At 35.7% G+C, this 17763-nt stretch overlaps 1 protein-coding gene and 2 pseudogenes across 3 annotated transcripts; all 3 read right to left on the bottom strand.

Moving 5' to 3' along the window:
* Position 1: 1 nt before the first annotated feature.
* LOC143602894 (deSI-like protein At4g17486) lies at positions 2-5034 on the bottom strand. Its single transcript, XM_077079868.1, has 4 exons — positions 4924-5034; positions 2730-2988; positions 1215-1502; positions 2-787 (listed from the first exon to the last, which is right to left on the bottom strand). The coding sequence occupies exons 2-4, from the start codon at positions 2935-2937 to the stop codon at positions 552-554; spliced, it is 732 nt and encodes a 243-aa protein (XP_076935983.1). The 5' UTR covers positions 2938-2988; positions 4924-5034; the 3' UTR covers positions 2-551.
* A 3732-nt stretch (positions 5035-8766) lies between these two features.
* LOC143602901 (cytochrome P450 734A6-like) lies at positions 8767-13598 on the bottom strand (annotated as a pseudogene). Its single transcript, XR_013147941.1, has 4 exons — positions 13029-13598; positions 11887-12137; positions 9922-10272; positions 8767-9427 (listed from the first exon to the last, which is right to left on the bottom strand). The product of XR_013147941.1 is annotated as a cytochrome P450 734A6-like (transcript).
* A 2423-nt stretch (positions 13599-16021) lies between these two features.
* LOC143602903 (cytochrome P450 734A6 pseudogene) lies at positions 16022-17757 on the bottom strand (annotated as a pseudogene). Its single transcript, XR_013147943.1, has 2 exons — positions 17535-17757; positions 16022-16493 (listed from the first exon to the last, which is right to left on the bottom strand). The product of XR_013147943.1 is annotated as a cytochrome P450 734A6 pseudogene (transcript).
* Between the last annotated feature and the right edge of the window lie 6 nt (positions 17758-17763).

The raw sequence follows: 17763 nt of genomic DNA, 5'->3' as shown, positions 1-17763 counted from the left end.
GATGTCGGTTTTGACGATCTTGAGCTCATCCTAGGACTCTAGGAGGAGCGAATGCTAGAAGTTTCAAGACTTGATCGGTTAATTGAGTCATATCAAGTTAAAAGTGATATTTCGGTGCCGGTTTTGGTGTTTGTTTGATGATATTAGTGATTTGGAGGTCATGTTTATGGTTCATGTAGGTAGATAGCATGGTGTTGAAGAAGATTGTGTTGTAATTAATTCATTTGGGCATTCATGATGTACCTTTTATTTGATATGAATTGATTGTTTTGGTGGGTATAAATCTTGTACTTGTGATAAATTTAGTACCAGTTATCGTATTAACTTAGTTTCGGTTATCTAGTTATCGTACAATTATAGTTTACGCTTAGTCTAAATACTGATTTAACCAACAAAAACCGACCAATGATCTGACAGATTGACAATTAACAAACTCATATAAACAACTTCTCTACACATTGATATCCCTAAAGTTTAGTTTGCTTACAGCATACACAACAATAGAACCAAAACCGCCTTTTTAGGAGATTTCTTAAATTAAAAGCCCGACTCTAACCAGTGATCTTTTCATTATTGGGCACGCGACGAGATCTTGACTGTAAATAGCCCTTAAAAGGCGACTGAAGAAACAGTGAAGATGTTGAGAAGCGTTTTTGTCTTGATGACACCGATGCTAGGCAACTAAAACTGTTGCTTCTTAGCCTTCTTTTTTCACTCTCAAATTGATTATCATGTTTCACGGCCGATGCTTTAAGGGCTTCGGGTAAAATAAAGCTAAAAGCCGAACCTGTAATTTCAATAACACGATTATGCCAAATTTGGGCTTGACTTTTTAGCAGAACTCAAACATCCACACACATACATGTATATACGATATGTATGTACGCATGCACACACGTATATGTGTATACTACAATTTTAATCCATTATGGGCCAATTTAACGATATTTTAACGCTAAAGGGTCAAAGTGGCCTAAATTTTAAGACGTAGGGTAAAATGATACATGCCAATTGTCAAAAGTAATCCAAAGGGTTATAAATTGTTTTTAGCCACCTAAATTAATTCACAAAAAGATTATATATTACGAAAATACAAGGTTCAAGTTGGCCCGCTTTGACCCATTACCCAACCAGCTTATTTTGTCATCATTTGTATCCAAGGTTTACATTAACAACAAAAAAGGAGCAAGTGGAGATTAAAAAAAATATATTACCCAATTTCGCGAGCCGATTAACCCATTTAGGAATTTGCTTGCCAGTCAGCTTGTAACAAATGTCATTGCAGAAATGGTTACAGTTCTTGATGATTAAGTGGTACGTGTCACCATTGTAGTTTGCAGCATGATGTTCCATGAATTCTCTTACCTGAACCGGGTTCAAACATGTAGTCCCAATCAATATTGACCTCCTAAACTTGAACCCTGGGCATTGCCGTGGTTCGACCTCAAACACACCACTAGAAGAATACTCATGAGCCCCAAATGCATATTCCACACCATGAACTATAAAGCACAAACATCATGCATTAGGAATATAATAATTGTAGCTATGATTGCATTTACAACAATTTTGAAATTGATATATTAAGGGAGAATTGAACAAGTTGATTATATTAGGGAGAATTTGATAAGTTGAAAAATCATATATCTGACAGAGGTAAATGTTCATAAACTAAAAAATCATCAAAATTGGGTATATAAGATATTTTAAGCACGGGTTCGGTATATATGATACCAGCTTTAGAAACCCGTGTATTACACGGGATAAATTAATATATAAATCACAATGAATAAGTTAATACAAATAAAAAAAATAATTAAGTCTCTTTATATTATGTAAAAAAATGTATTACAAATATAGTCGTTTGTTATCATCAAATATATTTGAATTTTAAATCAAGAATGAGTTGTTCTACTATCGGTATACAATAACGAAAAAATGTACTGAAAGCAACATTTAAAACAATGAGGCGTTTTGATGTGAAAGATCAAAAATGTTATACGTTCCATACCCGGCCATAGACAAAAAAGACAACAGATTTTCCGTTTTAATCAGCATTCATGTTGTCTTTATAAACACACTTTGTTCAACTATGGCCATAGACAAAAAAGACAACAGATTTTCCGTTTTAATCAGCATTCATGTTGTCTTTATAAACACACTTTGTTCAACTATGGCCATAGACAAAAAAGACACAGATTTTCCTTTTTAATCAGCATTCATGTTGTCTTTATAAACACACTTTGTTCAACTATCACAATAGTCTTGTAATAAATATAAAAATGGAAAATTTGTTTATGATTTTTAAAACTAAATATTTGTAAAAGAAAATAAAAAAAAATTATTATAGCTTTCTTTAATATGAAGATGTCTCAAAAAATTGAATGTTAATGCATTCTTTAAACATAAACTCCTTTATATATATACATTTCAATCTTAAAGAAAATATATTTATGACACATAATTATTATACTAATATTTTTTTATATTAAATATGTTTAGAATATAATTTAGTGTATTAATAATTCAATCAATAGATATTGACCAATTAATACTGTATGTTTAATTTATAATCAATACTATATTTAGAACCAGGATTTTTTTTTCTTTTCCATTAATAGTAGAGAAGTGATTTTGGAGGGAAATTGATAATGAGAATTAACCTCAGAATGCCATGTGTCAGAATTATTTTCTTTTATTAGTATAGGTAGATTTCACAAGTAACATACCTTCTACACCAGAGTGAAAGATGCCAAATCCAGCCCAATAAGCATACCCATTCATGGGTGTCAAATCATAAACATTGAGATAAACGGGTGTGTTTCCTGGCCCGTGTTCCGCTTTTATTTTCGGGAAAAAACAAAAACGAGCAGCCGATTTTCCTTTTAAACGAAGCGGCACGATAGACTTCAGGCCTTTCTTTGTTACAAATTTCATGGTGGTTGTAGCAGGTTGCAGCTAGAAATCGGTCAACTCCTAAATACCATCCTACATAAATCACCAACCCATGAATCAGCAGACAATTTAACAAAATAAATTTATCACAAGCCAGCTACTTTTATTTATTGCACATCCAACTGCTATTCGATATACTTGCTGGAAAGTGGAAACATAGTTTATTCATACTCATAAGCTCTGAGTTGACTTTGACAATTTGATTAAATACACACAGATATACTGACACTTGATTATATAATATTCATATCATGATTCATGAGTTTCACACTTTCCCCATCTAAAAAGCAGACTGAAACTAAAGTCAAACTTTGACCATCAAAGGACATGAGTGGGAGCCCATGAACATGATTTCTTATTCTTGAAAATTTCAACATTATGTTTAAAAGTAGTTAGCTGGTATAAATCATTCAGTTTAGCAATTCTAGCATCATAAACTAGAAAGCACTGACATCTTAATTTTATTAATTTTAACTCCATACTGATTGATATGTGACAGTGAAGACTGAAGATGACTAAACTAAATGGAACCTGTTTTGATAGTTACAGTAGCTACAAAAGATATAAATGCAGATGGTACTATTGTACCAAGTGACAATAACGCTTTTCAGAAAGATTCTTTTCTGTTTTTTACATTTGAACCTGTAGCTTAAAACATCAATCTCTCTTTCCATCAAAAAATGCCCAATTATTGAGTGTTCGTTTTCAATTAACATTATATAAGGGTGTTCACGCCTTCACGGTCTAGTTCGGCTAGTTTTGACAAAAAAATTGGCCCGAACCGCTAGCTAAGGTTTTGAAAATTAGAAAACGAAACCAGGTTGGTTGGCGGTTTGAACCATTTTTTATATTTTTATATTCTTTAGTTTGTAATTTTGTATAGTATAAAAAATTGATAAATATGTTACATAAATAGTATACCACTATACGTAAGCATAACTCACTCCATATTCCCAAAAGTGAAACAAATAATAATATAATATAGGTAAACAATGAGTTCGGTTACACGATCATTTCCAAGTTACAAACCGTGAACCGAACTGTTAAACCTGGCTTTTTAAAAAGTGAACTATAAACCTCAAACCAGCCAATTTGCTTCGACTTGGGCTAGGCCCGCTTGTAAACAAACCGAATATTCAGTGAACCGTTTGGCAGACGTTTGTTTAAACGAACTAACATGAACACATCTTTGTTCATTTATGTTCGTGAACATCCGTTCATTTAAGTTAGTTCCTATATGTTGATTATTTTATGTTTGTTTAAGTTTATCCTTTACGTTCGTTAATATATTCATTTAAATTTTTTAGTCCGTTTACGAACACCCCTAATTAACAATATCTGTAACAAAACAACTTTCAAACGCCAAACCATACGCTTGACATTCTCTTTACACAATAAAAAAAAAAAAAACATAGTTGCTAAACTAAAGCTTGCGAAAACAGCAAAAAGCACATGATGTAGACCAAAATAAACAGGAAAAAGAACATGTAAATGACAATCACAAGCTTCATCATGCTACCTAAAACTCAGAGTCTCAAAAGTAAACAATAATAATAATAATAATAATAATAATAATAATAATAACCATTTCAATTTAGCCCTAAACACAAAGTTTCATCATTTCATGAACAGAAAGTAACACATAACCGTCTAACTTAAAGCAAATAAGCTCCAACAACATACATTATCCACCAAATCAACAAATTGAGGCTTAAAATGTGTAATTAAAACGCAATTTGTGCTGCATTTAGGTATAAACAATGAAAATAGTAGGGAATAATTTCAGATCTCGTGTCGGCGTTACATAAACAGAATGAATCAAGCATACACTGCAATTAACAGATCGAATACATGAAACTAGTAACAGAAACCGAAGCATTCAGAACGAAATCATATAAAATTTGGCAATTAAATTAAATTAAGAAGGTGAAATTGCTGAGAATGTGATGGAAGAGAAATGAAACTTACAGAGGAGGATAATAATAATAATAACCGCCATTGGATAATGCTGGGATTTAATTTATCAACATAACAAAGAAAGAAAGAAATAATTGGAAAATGAATGAAGAAGTTGGAGAATCCCGGGCACAGTGTGTGTGTGAGAGGATATTATTAACACACGCACACTCTTTTTGTTCATCAACCAAGATTAAACCATAAATACACACACCTCTTTACGGTATTTTAATAATATGTTTCCTTCTAAATACTGTTTTCCTTCTAAAAAAAACTATCCTTGTACCTACTAATGGTAATTGGTCGGGTTTGGGTAGGGTTTGGTTATTTCTAAATTCATACCCGGTTTATTAAAGTACATCTCAAACTTGTCAGGTTCGGGTTTTGTCATCGGGTTTCGGGTTTCATATCGGGTTTTGACAAAATACCTGCCGGGTGTAAACTCGCCGGGTTCTACCGGATTTTGACAAAATATAACTAATCGATTACCAGTGGCGGATCCAGAAAATTTTTTCGGGTGGTGCACTACTTATAGATGCTTCAATTTCATAGAGTCGGGTATAAAAAAATTTCAGGTCGGTTTGAGGTTCGGGTCGGTTCGATGGTTCCAGCAAAGTTCATTACACAATAAAAATACGATAAAATAATAAAAGACCTCTAAGTAGATATGCCCGTCTAATTTCATCTTTTTGGCTTTGGTGATAAGATGAAATTGGTTGCCCTTCGGAAGGATCCCATGGAAGATCATTCAAATTTATTTTTGACGGTTTACTACTTGAAGATGATGATCCAAGGTTCGATGGTTCTCTTTAGAAATATCTCGTGATGTTCATAAAAACTAAACTAAGAAACTAACAAAAACTAACAAACTAACAAATTAAAACTAAATTTAACAAATAACTTAACAACTAACAACATAAAAAACAATTAACTAGAACAAGTAATTAGCATTTAACAAATGAATGTGAACATAGGCTTAATTAAAAAAAAAGTTCAAAAAAAACACATCAAAACCGGATCGAACCCGTAACCTCACACGTACAAAACCAAAATTTTACCAGCAGACCAGCGATTATGGTTGAGAATAGGGTGGTTCCTTCCTAATTTATAAGGTGGTTCATATAATATTTTCTATATAAAAGTACACTATTATTTCGAAACTCGGGTGGTTCCACGGAACCACCCCCATTCTATGTAAATCCGCCACTGTCGATTACAAAGATGGTTACCAGAAAGATAAAATATCTCAAATCATTGACATAAACAAGTTTCGACAAATAATATATTTAGAATATATAGTGTGTGTGTGTATAATATTATAAGCTATATCGGGTACATCGGGTATATAATCGGGTAAATGGGTCTATGCTATCGGGTAATCGGGTATATTAGAAATCCCAAACCCTTGAAAAATTTCAAAAATAATCCCAAACTCTAATGAGTCGAGTCCCGTCCCATTTATGTCGGGTTTCGTTTAGGTTTCATTGCCATCACTATGTATACCCGATAAGGCATTTTTTTCTTTGGTGAACACTTTGTTAAACTCCTAGAAACTATTAAATGGTTCGTGAGGTCAAATCAATTAAGTTTTACTTTACACAGGCTTTAGGGCTGTAAGCGAACCGGTCGTCCGTTCGGCAAGAAGTTCGTTTGTGTTTGTCCGTTTAATAAATGAACTAGACGTGAACAAAAAAATTTCGTTCGGTAAGCTTAATGGACGAACATGGACAAAGGCCATGTCCGTTCAATAGTGTCCGTGAACGTCCGTTTGATTACGTCCGTACATATAGGTTTGTGCATGTTTGTTCTTCGTTAATGACAGTATTAGTGTTCGTTGTCTGTTAGTGTCCATTAATGTTCATATGTTTGTTTGTCCATTAATGTTCATTAGTTTCCATTAATGTTCATGTGTTTGTTTGTTCATTAGAGTCAGTTAGTGTATGTTTTGTCCATTAGTGTTCGTTAACGTCCGTTTACAATATTACCGGACGGACACTGACGAACACGGACAAACTAAATTTATTAATGGACGAACACGAGAATTTTCGTTCGGTAGAGTGTTCGTGAACCGTTTGTTTGTCTGTCAAAAGCTTAACGGACGGACACGGACAAGGTCTCGTTCGTGTCCCTTCGATCCGTGTACACCCCTAACAGGCTTAGACCAAGAAAATATGAAACATGAGTGAGATTTGACCTACGATGTCAAACAGAAAACTCTTAAGTGAATCTAAGGTAAAACTCCTGATTTCAGATTAAAAACACAATAGTAGTTTTATTAAGCTATATACTTTTATCATTTTACATTTATTATAATCTTTTATACTATTATTTTTATATAATATAGATTTGTTGGAGTACAAAGTTTATTCTGTAATCATACATTTAACCTCGGTCCTCGTTATTTGTCGAGCAAGTGTTTACAACCACCAATCAAATAAACCTAACCGATTTCACCCTTGAATAGTGACGCCTCCGCAAAATGTATTCGGTGCAAAAAATATGTATGTAAAACGAGCCCATAACCCAAAGTTATATTGATCAAAAGCATATCTTGAAGTTGACCCTATCGAAAGTGGCGATTGCCCTAATTCGAACTCGCCTTTCGAGAAATCAAAAAGTATTAACGAGGCTAAAGTTCGGATACCATTTGCTATGTATCACGTGGAGAGACAACATGGCGCAACTCACTTTATGTAAGAAACATATGTCCACGGCTGCAACTAGAGTTTATCTTTTATTAGTTTAAGATGAAAAGATTATATTTACATAGTAAGGTATAAACAAAGAGATAACTAGATAATTAAAACCGGACCACATTCATCCCATCTTATCAACCCAAAAAGCCCTTCACGGAGGCTAACAAGATGATGACACTAGGTCTTATTGTTTCTTGACTTCTTCTTCACATGTGCCTCTCCACAAATGCACACTTACACCATCTATTTTGCCCAAATAATTGTGATCCTTGCCATCTTTAGCCAAATATAGATCAAATATACCAATTGACATGAGTGGTCGTCCAAGTGTCAATGTGTGTGTTGTCAAGTCATAATTCTAAATCTTATGGACTGATTTAATCTTTAACTTAGCGATAAAAACCTTTCATGTAACTTAAATATAATATAACTATTCCCCAAATAAAATTGGGTTGTGACGTCCCATGTAAAGTCTTTAGATGTTTTATGCGCTATGTTAATTGTTTCTCACTTCACAAAAGAAGAAAAGGTTCATCAAAACTTTGACATGACCTATAAATTGTATCACTATGGGGTTGCGTTATAACTTATAATAATGATCCTCGTCCGGTCCATCTTAGCACCATCGATGCAGCATGCGACCACGACCAGCCACCACCCAGGGGAGGCTCGGAGGGTGTGCAATCCGCACCATCGGCTGGGGCACATGAGTTTCGGGGCACAAACGTTTTTATACATATTACATATATATGTTTTCCAGTGTTAAAAATAAGGTTTTTGCAATGGTTTATGAGATAATTACATGCTCAGAATGGATTCTGCAATAATAAATCGGTCGATAAAAGTTTTAACTATGTACATTAGCGAATAAAAAGTTTTCGTTAAGGCCTACGGGCCTTTTTATTTTGGCTCGGCTGAGGTATTTAAATTCTCGGAGACGGCCCTGCCACCACCACATTGTCACCCCAAAAACGCAATTGTGTGTATTGTAAGGTTGTTTTATTTTTGCTTGGATTAAGAAGTAATTTAGTTATTTGATGTTTTCACTTGACTCTTTTGGTTCAACTAGTTTTTGCCCGACCTAAGTTTTACTCTCTCTTTCAAAAATTCAAATTCTTCGAGTTGTAACCTCAAACATATTTTCTTAACCAATGAACAAAAATATATAAATATATTCGTTTAAGTATTCGTGTTAGTTTGATTAAACTTAAACAACGAACACAAACAATCATCCAGTATTTTTCAAGCCCAAATGTATGATCACCAAATTGATTTTTAGTTTATTAACTAAACCATATTATTGTATTTCAATTACAGAAAACAACCAACCATCGTCTAGTATTGTCATCATTTATGTAACTAAAACTTTATTATATATATAAAACTAAAACACAAGTATTCATTCACCTCCTACTAAAAATCATTTGAGCACCATACTGGGGTTGCATAGTCAGCGACTGCATAGGAGCATGAACGTATGAAGGTGAAACCGTAAACGAGTAACGCCCAACAATCATCGCCAAGACAATTTTAGCCTCGACGATTGCTAGATTTTGGCCAACACAAACTTTCGTGCCCAACCCGAACGGGAAGAACACACCCAAATGGTTCCTAGGCTCCAAAAATCTCATGGGGTTGAACTCATTTGCATCCTCTCCCCATATTCTTACATCATGATGGATCGCTGTCATGGCCATAAAAATCTGTGTACCGGCTGGAACATCGAGTTGACCTGCGAGTTTCACGTTTACCGAGGCTTGTCTCATCATCATTACAGCCGGAGGGTAGAGTCGAAGTGTTTCATTCAAGATCATGGTAACCTGTTTGACACAAAGGAAGCATTGGTCTAATATAGTTTAAACCGTAACGGGTGTTAAATGAGTTGTGTTGGCGGGTTGAACCCAACACAAACCAGAATATCATGTAAGATACATGAACTCGAACACAACACGAGTTTTCACAGGTTAGCAAGAGTATGACTTATTTACCTGAAAAGTTTTATCTTATTTATTGCATACCCGTCATCAGGTTGACCTGAAAACTGTAATACGCTATACTTATTTCTCTATTATTTTTCAAATTTTAACTTAAAATACTAGTTTAAGTTACGTCATTATACGTTCTTTTTTATAAAAGTAAACTCCTTAAATGGATTAACCTATTAGCCTGTCAAGTTGACTCATACACAACATATTTAGCTAAAACATGTGACCTAAACCATGTAAACTAAACTCAAGCCCGCAAATTCTATGTTTTCATTTAATGTCACAAGTTCACAACCCTATATAAAATTGGAGATGATAATGTGACTTACGATTTTTAAGTCCGCCAACTTATTGGCACGAGGAGCCGCATTTTGACCACAAACGCGGTCAACTTCTTCTCGAGCCTTGTCTTGCCATTCTTGATGCAATCCGAGAAGGAGAAAAGCAAATGTCAAAAGATTAGCGGTTGTTCCTTTCCTGCAAAGTAAAATGTCTTACATTCATCTATAATCTCCTTTAGATCAAGCGTGTCGTCTTTTTTAGAAGGTAACATCAATGTGGCGAGTAGAGTATTCGAATTCAGTTTTGTGTTTTTGTTTTTCTCGATCACTTTCGTTACTAATTCTGTTGTTTCTTTCTCGAGCTTCCTCATTGTCCTGTTAAGTTTTGTTGGTAAAAACCTACACCAAAATTTAACACATTAAAATAAATATCAAAACTAGGTGTATATGGGTGTGCACGAAACCGAAAAGGCCGAACCAAAACAAAAAAAAAACCAAGAAAACCGAACCGAAAAAACCAAACCGAATTACAAATCGGTGTTCGGTTTTAAACTTTAGCAAAGGCCGAAATATTGGTTTTGGTTCGGTTTTGTATTTTATTAAGAACCGAAATAACCAAAATATCGAAATAACCATAATATCTTAACTCTAAACAATTTAAACAAAATTTACCGATGACTATTTGTTTAGTTTTAACATATGGTTAATAACAAATATGTTTGGTTTCAACATACGGTTAATAACTAATAATACTAGTACTTTTAGTTTGATTTTGAATTTTGATATTAAATGTATCTTTTATTTATTGTTAATATTTCGTATTTGAGGTCCAAAGGTTCATTATTATTATTATTATTATTATTATTATTATATTAATAAGGTTTATTGGATTTAAATAGTCTGAACTTTGCTATATTGGTCAATATTAATTCCAACTTAGAAATTGGCATACACTAATCCCAATATTCACTTTATTGGCCGCTAACGAGCTTTTTCATAACAGTGTCCAAGCCAGTTAGTTTTTGCTGATGTGTCATTGGTTTTAATAATCCCCGTAACCCCTCCATCTTTCCATAATTACACAAACAATCCCTCTCATTTTTCAATATATAAACCAACTCAAAAATCTCAACCAATCATCACTGCCGTCATCATCATCTGTCGCTACCCCCACCATCATCAGCCACCGACGTCACCATCAGCCACTACCAACTCACTCTCTCTACCCTCTTCTTCTTTATACCTTCTCTCTCTCTCTCTCTCTCTCCAACGGCACCACAACCGGTCACCACCCATAGCCACTCACCTCCGACACCTCCTGATCCAACCTATATTCCTTGGATCTATACCACCCATTTGGCATCTAATTTGGGTTTGGAAACTAGGAACCAAAGAGGGAGGAGCGCTTATTATACTTCAATCGAATTTTTTTTTTAAATTGGTGTTTATTCACGAAAAAAAAGGAAAACTGGAAAAGTCAAAAAAAAAAAAAAAAGGAAAATGGTGTATCCGCTGCCAGCGGCGGATTAGGAAGAAACTCAACTAGGATCCGCCATTGGCAATGGCGGATCAATCATTGGAAGCTTCTCCGGCGACATCCAATCGCAGATTCCGGCAATACCCAGATCGGAAAATCCAATATCAACAAAACCCCCAAATTCAAAGTTTGGTTTTTGGTTCGATTTTAGTCAAAAACCGCACCAAGCTGCATCACGCACACCCCTAGTGTATATGAGCTGAGACAAAGCTCAATTGAAAGAGCTTGAGCTTGACTCATTTGGAGCTCCATATCTACTCTTGGCCTCTTAAAGTTGTTCTATTTAACCATATATGAAAAATTTTACAACTACAACAATGAACTTGAGGTATTTATTAATTAGAAAAAAGTTTATGGGTGCTTTTGGTTTGCATAATTTAATGGAAATGAAATCATAATTATATTTATTAAAGTGTTTGGTTTGTTGAGGTACTGTTAAACATACCACCCTCTATACCATTTCGTAAGTATAGTACCTATATCCTGGTATGTAGACATTTCGTGAGGCAGGCAAAGCGAGCGCAGCTTGTCACTCTTGCAATTCGAATATACGTTTACCCTCCGAAAAGTTGCTACCAAAAGCTGTTCGCGATATAATGTCCGCAGAGAGTCCATGAAGTTCCTTGTGAACGTCAAACTCGAATTCCGACTTGTTTCCTGCTTCAATATTCACATCCCATTTGCTCATCATATCTCCAACACTATCCACAATTTCAGGCACCCATTCCTATTGCCAATTGAAATAACAACAGGTCCAATGAACTTTTAATGATCGATATATTATAACCTTTTCTTTTTAATTATTGAAACATACACCAAAAGAAGAACATGCATGTGAGAGTAGGTGTTTACTATTTATATCCAATTAGATCAGTTTTGATAAAAATAATAATGGGTTGAATCGTTAACTACACTTTATAAAGACTATATAGTTAAACTAATTGGGTAAGTTGATCAGTCTTGCCTTAATTTATTTGTATTAAATTATTAAAACTAGTAATTATTCATGAATATTTTAGATGTGTATGGTTGCATATTTTAAAACAATAACAAGAGTTTGGTTTACACAGTGAGTTTCAAGTTTTAAGGTATACCTTTAGCCAATGGGGGCCGCGTACGGAATACCCGACGTTACTTAGTTGGTCGTTCAAAAAAAAAATAATAATAACAAGAGTAAATGACCAGTTTGGTTTACACAGTGAATTTCAAGTTTTAAAGTAAAAAACAAATCGTTAAACCAATCATAATCCGTGAACGGTGACCGAACCATATAAAATCAAACCGGCTAAAGCAACCGCTCTACTTCGGTCTGGATGGTTCACTCGGTTGCAAAAGTTTATAATATAAACAATACGTCAATACGTGATTAAAATTTTAAGTATTATATGTTGTCTTAGACAAAAATATACTAGTTAAAATCATTTAAAAAAAATATGTATCTTAATGATACTTTTATTTTAAAAATTCAAGAGAATAACTATTTTCAAGTCATATTTATACATAGCAAAAAAATGTCAACGTATTTGAAAATAATATAATACAATAAATAGTGAAAATAGATGCTGTGGTTACATGTTCCAAGTTATAAAAGTATAAAATAGTTTCATATGTTTCTTACTCATAAAATAATAATCTCTAAAAAAAACTTAACTCTTTCCATATTAAATGCCTGAGCAGTGATCCTTCTATGAACAACCCATTTCTCTCCCTCCAACCCGACAAGCCCATCTCCAAACAAACCCTTTAAAATCTGGTTAAACCGGATCTTCCCAAACTGCTAACTAATATATCTTTAATCATATCCGGGTCAGATACCGCTAGCCTGACCTGTGACCCAAACCAATACAAAAATGTATCCCCATAAACTTTTGACTAGTTGTAATAATGAGGCATCACTCTTTGAACAATTCCATCATGGTTGAAAGAAACCGAGCGTGATGATTCGGCCTCGGCGATCATCTTCCGTCTAGTCCCGGCTGCGTTACCGAATATTGGTCTGTAGCCGGGACCACCTACGCCTTGGCGGCGGAAGTGGAGTTGGATCCGAAATGGGATCCATATGTATTTGAAGAGGATGGTGAATATTGTGAGGAGCAAAGGAAGAATAAAGAAAAAGTTCATTGTTGGTTGTGGCATGTGTTTGCAACTTCAATGGGCGTTGAATATAGGGAGTTTGATCAACTACTTTTTATTTTATTATTGTTTAAAAAATAAAAATAGCAAGTTGGTTTAGCTATAAATAATGTATATCTTGATGTAGAATGACGATAGATTATGAGTAATATGATACTTCTTAAAGTTGGTGATGTTAAATACTATAACTACCCCACGCTTATTTGTTAAATCGTTAAAAAGTAAAAGGTTCATTGTTTTTTCTTGTTTATAAACCGACAAAACTGATCAAATCGTCTAGGCCAAGTTTTAAGACAACTTCAGTTGTTGGCTTATGATTGATGTGTTACAAAATGCGTTCTATACTATAAGATAGTCTGCAACAATGCAACTTATTCTTCTCACATGCAAGTCTGGTCAGCATGTCCGATCAATTTTTTACCCAAACACATTTATATCCCCCAACACTATCAAACATGTTCTTCCAAATGCAAACCGCGTTATAGCTATTATATGTTTATTGCATGAGAGGGGAAAAAAGAATTACGCATGTAGCCAACAATGATGCTCCAAGTCTTCAAGGATGTGCAAACCTCAAGGCCGCATGCCTGACATGGAGGCTGACATGCAACCTTCATGTCACCAAGGAATCAAGGATGATGCTACTCGCTACATTGATAATATAGAGATAAATATCTACATTAAAATACCAAATTGTATGACATTAAACATGTAATTGTAAACCGTCTACCAAGAACCATTTCTTTAGTGTAGAAATAATTAAGCATTACATTCAACTACTTGGATTTAAAAATAAGAACGTTATTAGGCTAAGGGTAGTGGAGCTTGATCCACCCCTCAAGTGATCCAATATATTTACAACACATAGACGCTGACGTGACACAAGATCAAGCCCCTGGATCAAGCCCCAGAGGGTGTAGTGGGGCTTGATTGATCCACCTCCAAGTTTTTTGATCCACCCCAAGTTTTTAAGCAGTAACTTCAATCAAGCCTTGTGGACCGGCTCGCCCAGGCCGTCCGCGCCCCCGTCCATGGCTAAGGGGTAGGGGTGGCTAAAAGCCTATAATCATGCTTCCGTCGGATCCGACTGTTTAATTCGTCTTACGGACCCTAGATTTTTCAATTCGAGGGTTTTTTATTTTGAGTTTTAGAGTGAAATTGAACACTATGGTTGTGTTCTCCTCGAAAAACTAAACGATTTGCACTATTGATTTGCTTGATTTTGTGAAGAATAAGAAAGATGGAGGTGGAGGTTGGTTATGGAGGTTTAGGGTTTGAGAGGTAGAAGATGGAGAATCCAGCCGGACTCACTAAAATTCAGGCTGATCCGAGAAGATCTGTCTGATCCATTAAAACGTTGACACGTGTCGCGATTTTAAAGGTCCAAAAATTCAGTCGGATCAGAAATTGTTTTAGTCGGATCCGACGGATTTTTTAGGCTAGTTTGTGTATTTGTTTTTTTTTTGAACGGTGACTTTCGCAGTTAAGATATATCACACTCCTTGGTCCAAAACGAGGAGGAGCCTAGCCACCCCACTCGGGCCAGACTATGTTGACATAATCGGGATCCACGCTGGCATCCGAGTTTGGCTTGGTCGTTCCCGGTAAAACCCAGTTGGCTCACCCCGCCGAAGGCACAGCATGTTTTTTGCTCTGGGAAAATCCGGTCGGAATCAGGACTCGAACCCGGGACATCCGGGTCATCCAACAGGTTTGAGCAATGTTTTCATAATCGGACCGGACACCGAACCAGACGGCCTACCGGTCAACCGGTCAAACCGGTTGGACCGGCCAAACAAATTTGGTTAAAAAATGACGGATCAAGCTTAAAAAATGATTTTTTCAAAAAAAAAAAATTTTTTTCCTTAGAAAACCGGTTCAACCGGTCCGACCGGCCGAACCGGTTCAGACCGGCCGTTCCATGGCACCCGAGCGAACTATGTGAACCGGACCGGTCGGTGGACCGAATCCCGGTCGGACCGGTTCGACCGGCCGGTCCGGTTCAACAACATTGGGTTTGAGTATTTTGTTTGCTGTTGGCTATTTGTGGAAACCATGGTCAAAAATGACTATTTTAGGAATTTTCTCAATCAAAAGAGGTGGTGTTCGCCCGAATCTGTCCAGTCGATAGCCTTGGGTATTTATGTGAAGAATTATTGAGTTACCGGTTTTAAAAAAATCATTGCTTAATGAACCCAATTCAAAAAATAGTAAAGAATAAAGAATTCCTAGTCGCTTAATCATAGAAGTTAATGACAAGTTGTTCGCTTCAGTGTACACTTGTTGATAATCATCACTTTCAAGCAATTGAACACTAACAACTTTGTAAAAGATTTGAGGTTGACAAATGACAACACTTTACATAAGTTTTTGCTCAAATACAAACTATTAATAAAACAAAAGCCCCAATTTACATAACATAAATCCATAATATTGATATAAACATAAGGGTGAAATGAGTAACCAATTTAAAGTTACCAAATGGTATCGATAACCACATTTATTAAATAACAAAATATGAAAACACATTCAGTACCTCCTACTAACCATCATTTGAGCACCGTATTGTGGTTGCAAAGTTATGGACTGCATTGGAGCATGAACGTACGAAGGCGAAACCGCAAGCAAGTACCTCCCAACAATCATTGCTAACACAATCTTAGCCTCAACAATTGCTAGATTTTGGCCAACACAAACCCGCGGCCCCATGCTGAACGGGAAGTACGCACCTAAATGTTTCTTAGGCCCCAAAAATCTATTCGGGTTAAACACACTTGCATCCTCTCCCCATATTCTTACGTCATGATGGATCGCTGTCATGGGCAACAAAATTTGTGTACCCGGCTGGAATATCGAGCTTATCGACGAGTTTCACTTTTACGAAGGCTTGTAGCATCATCATTACGGGTGGAGGGTAGAGTCGAAGCGTTTCGTTCAAGATCATGGTAACCTGTTTGACATGAAGAAAATATTGATGATCAATTGATCTAAATAAAACATTGCACAAAAATTAATTTTATTTTTTACATATCATCATCATCATCATCGTACTCAGTATATCCCACCAATAGCAATGCTATGGTAGGGTCTGAGGAGGGTAAGATGTAGACAGTCTTACCTCTATCCCATAGGGATAGAGAGGCTGCTTCCGGTGAGACCCCCGGCTCGATAGTAGTTTTGCATCAAGCCTTGGACATAAGGCACATAGCACTCAATCATCAGGGACACCGGCTGATTGGTGCATGTGCCCTTGTCTTTCGGCTATCAACGCCACCGCATGATGCCTGATTAACCTTCCGCCACTTTTAACGTTATTTTCACGAGATTAGTAAAATAACGTCAAAATTAGTGCACTTTTACTTTTGCCCACCCGAGGGTTCACACATATATACATTATATGCGCGCACCGCAAGCAGTGCGTATTTTATTTTTTACATATGAATACTCTAAAGTTACATATTTACAACAAAAATTAAAAAAATATATAGATAACGTCAATGGAGAAGCTTCATTGAGGCCCGGGCCTGGCCCACCCTGTTTTTTTGCGCAGTAGTGTAAATTTACTCGTTTTCCAGCCGAAAATTTGCTCCCCCCCCCCCCCCCCCGCGTGTTTGTGAAATTTTGTATGCATTTTGAGCTCCCCCCCCCCCCCCCCGGTGCCTCAATTCAAGCTTCGCCACTGGTCATATCGTAATTATGTTATAACTATAAAACACGATGTTTACTTCTGGTTTTTATTTTTTGGAAAACTTGACATAAATACTTGATCAGTTTATACTGACATCAAACATATTTAAAAATATATATAAAAGATAAATGGATTAAACATATCACAACCCACGAACTTGTTTAGCTAAAACGAGTTTGACCTAAAAATGATCTAAATCCATTCAGACTAATCCCACACGTGTGAATTTCATGTTAGGTTCGTGTAATGTCATGAATTCACACACCCACTAGATGAAAAGAGATTATACTCGTATAGACTTACGATCTTTAAGTCTGTCAAATTAGCAGCAGAGGTATGCATTTTGACCACAAACACGGTCAACTTCTTCTCGAGCTTTGCTTTGCCATTCTTGATGCAACCCGAGAAGGAGACATGCCCATGTCAAAAGATTAGCGGTTGTTTCCTTTCCCGCAAAGTAAAACGTCTTGCATTCGTCCACAATCTCTTTTAGATCAAGTGTGTCTTCTTTCTTAGAAGGTGATATCAAGGT

This window comes from Bidens hawaiensis, unplaced genomic scaffold (genome assembly GCF_021521415.1).
Source record: "Bidens hawaiensis isolate Kalapana, Puna unplaced genomic scaffold, B.hawaiensis_p1.1 tig00060050_1, whole genome shotgun sequence".
NCBI lineage: Eukaryota > Viridiplantae > Streptophyta > Magnoliopsida > Asterales > Asteraceae > Bidens > Bidens hawaiensis.
This window is presented reverse-complemented; position numbering and strand designations above follow the sequence as displayed.

Excerpts from the sequence above, each read along its gene's own strand:
- LOC143602894 (XM_077079868.1), bottom strand. The coding sequence starts at position 2,937 with ATGAAATTTGTAACAAAGAAAGGCCTGAAGTCTATCGTGCCGCTTCGT. Across the intron at positions 1,503-2,729 it reads CTTTCACTCTGGTGTAGAAG|TTCATGGTGTGGAATATGCA; the intron begins GTATGTTACTTG and ends TGTGCTTTATAG. Across the intron at positions 788-1,214 it reads TAATCGGCTCGCGAAATTGG|GTTCGGCTTTTAGCTTTATT; the intron begins GTAATATATTTT and ends TTGAAATTACAG.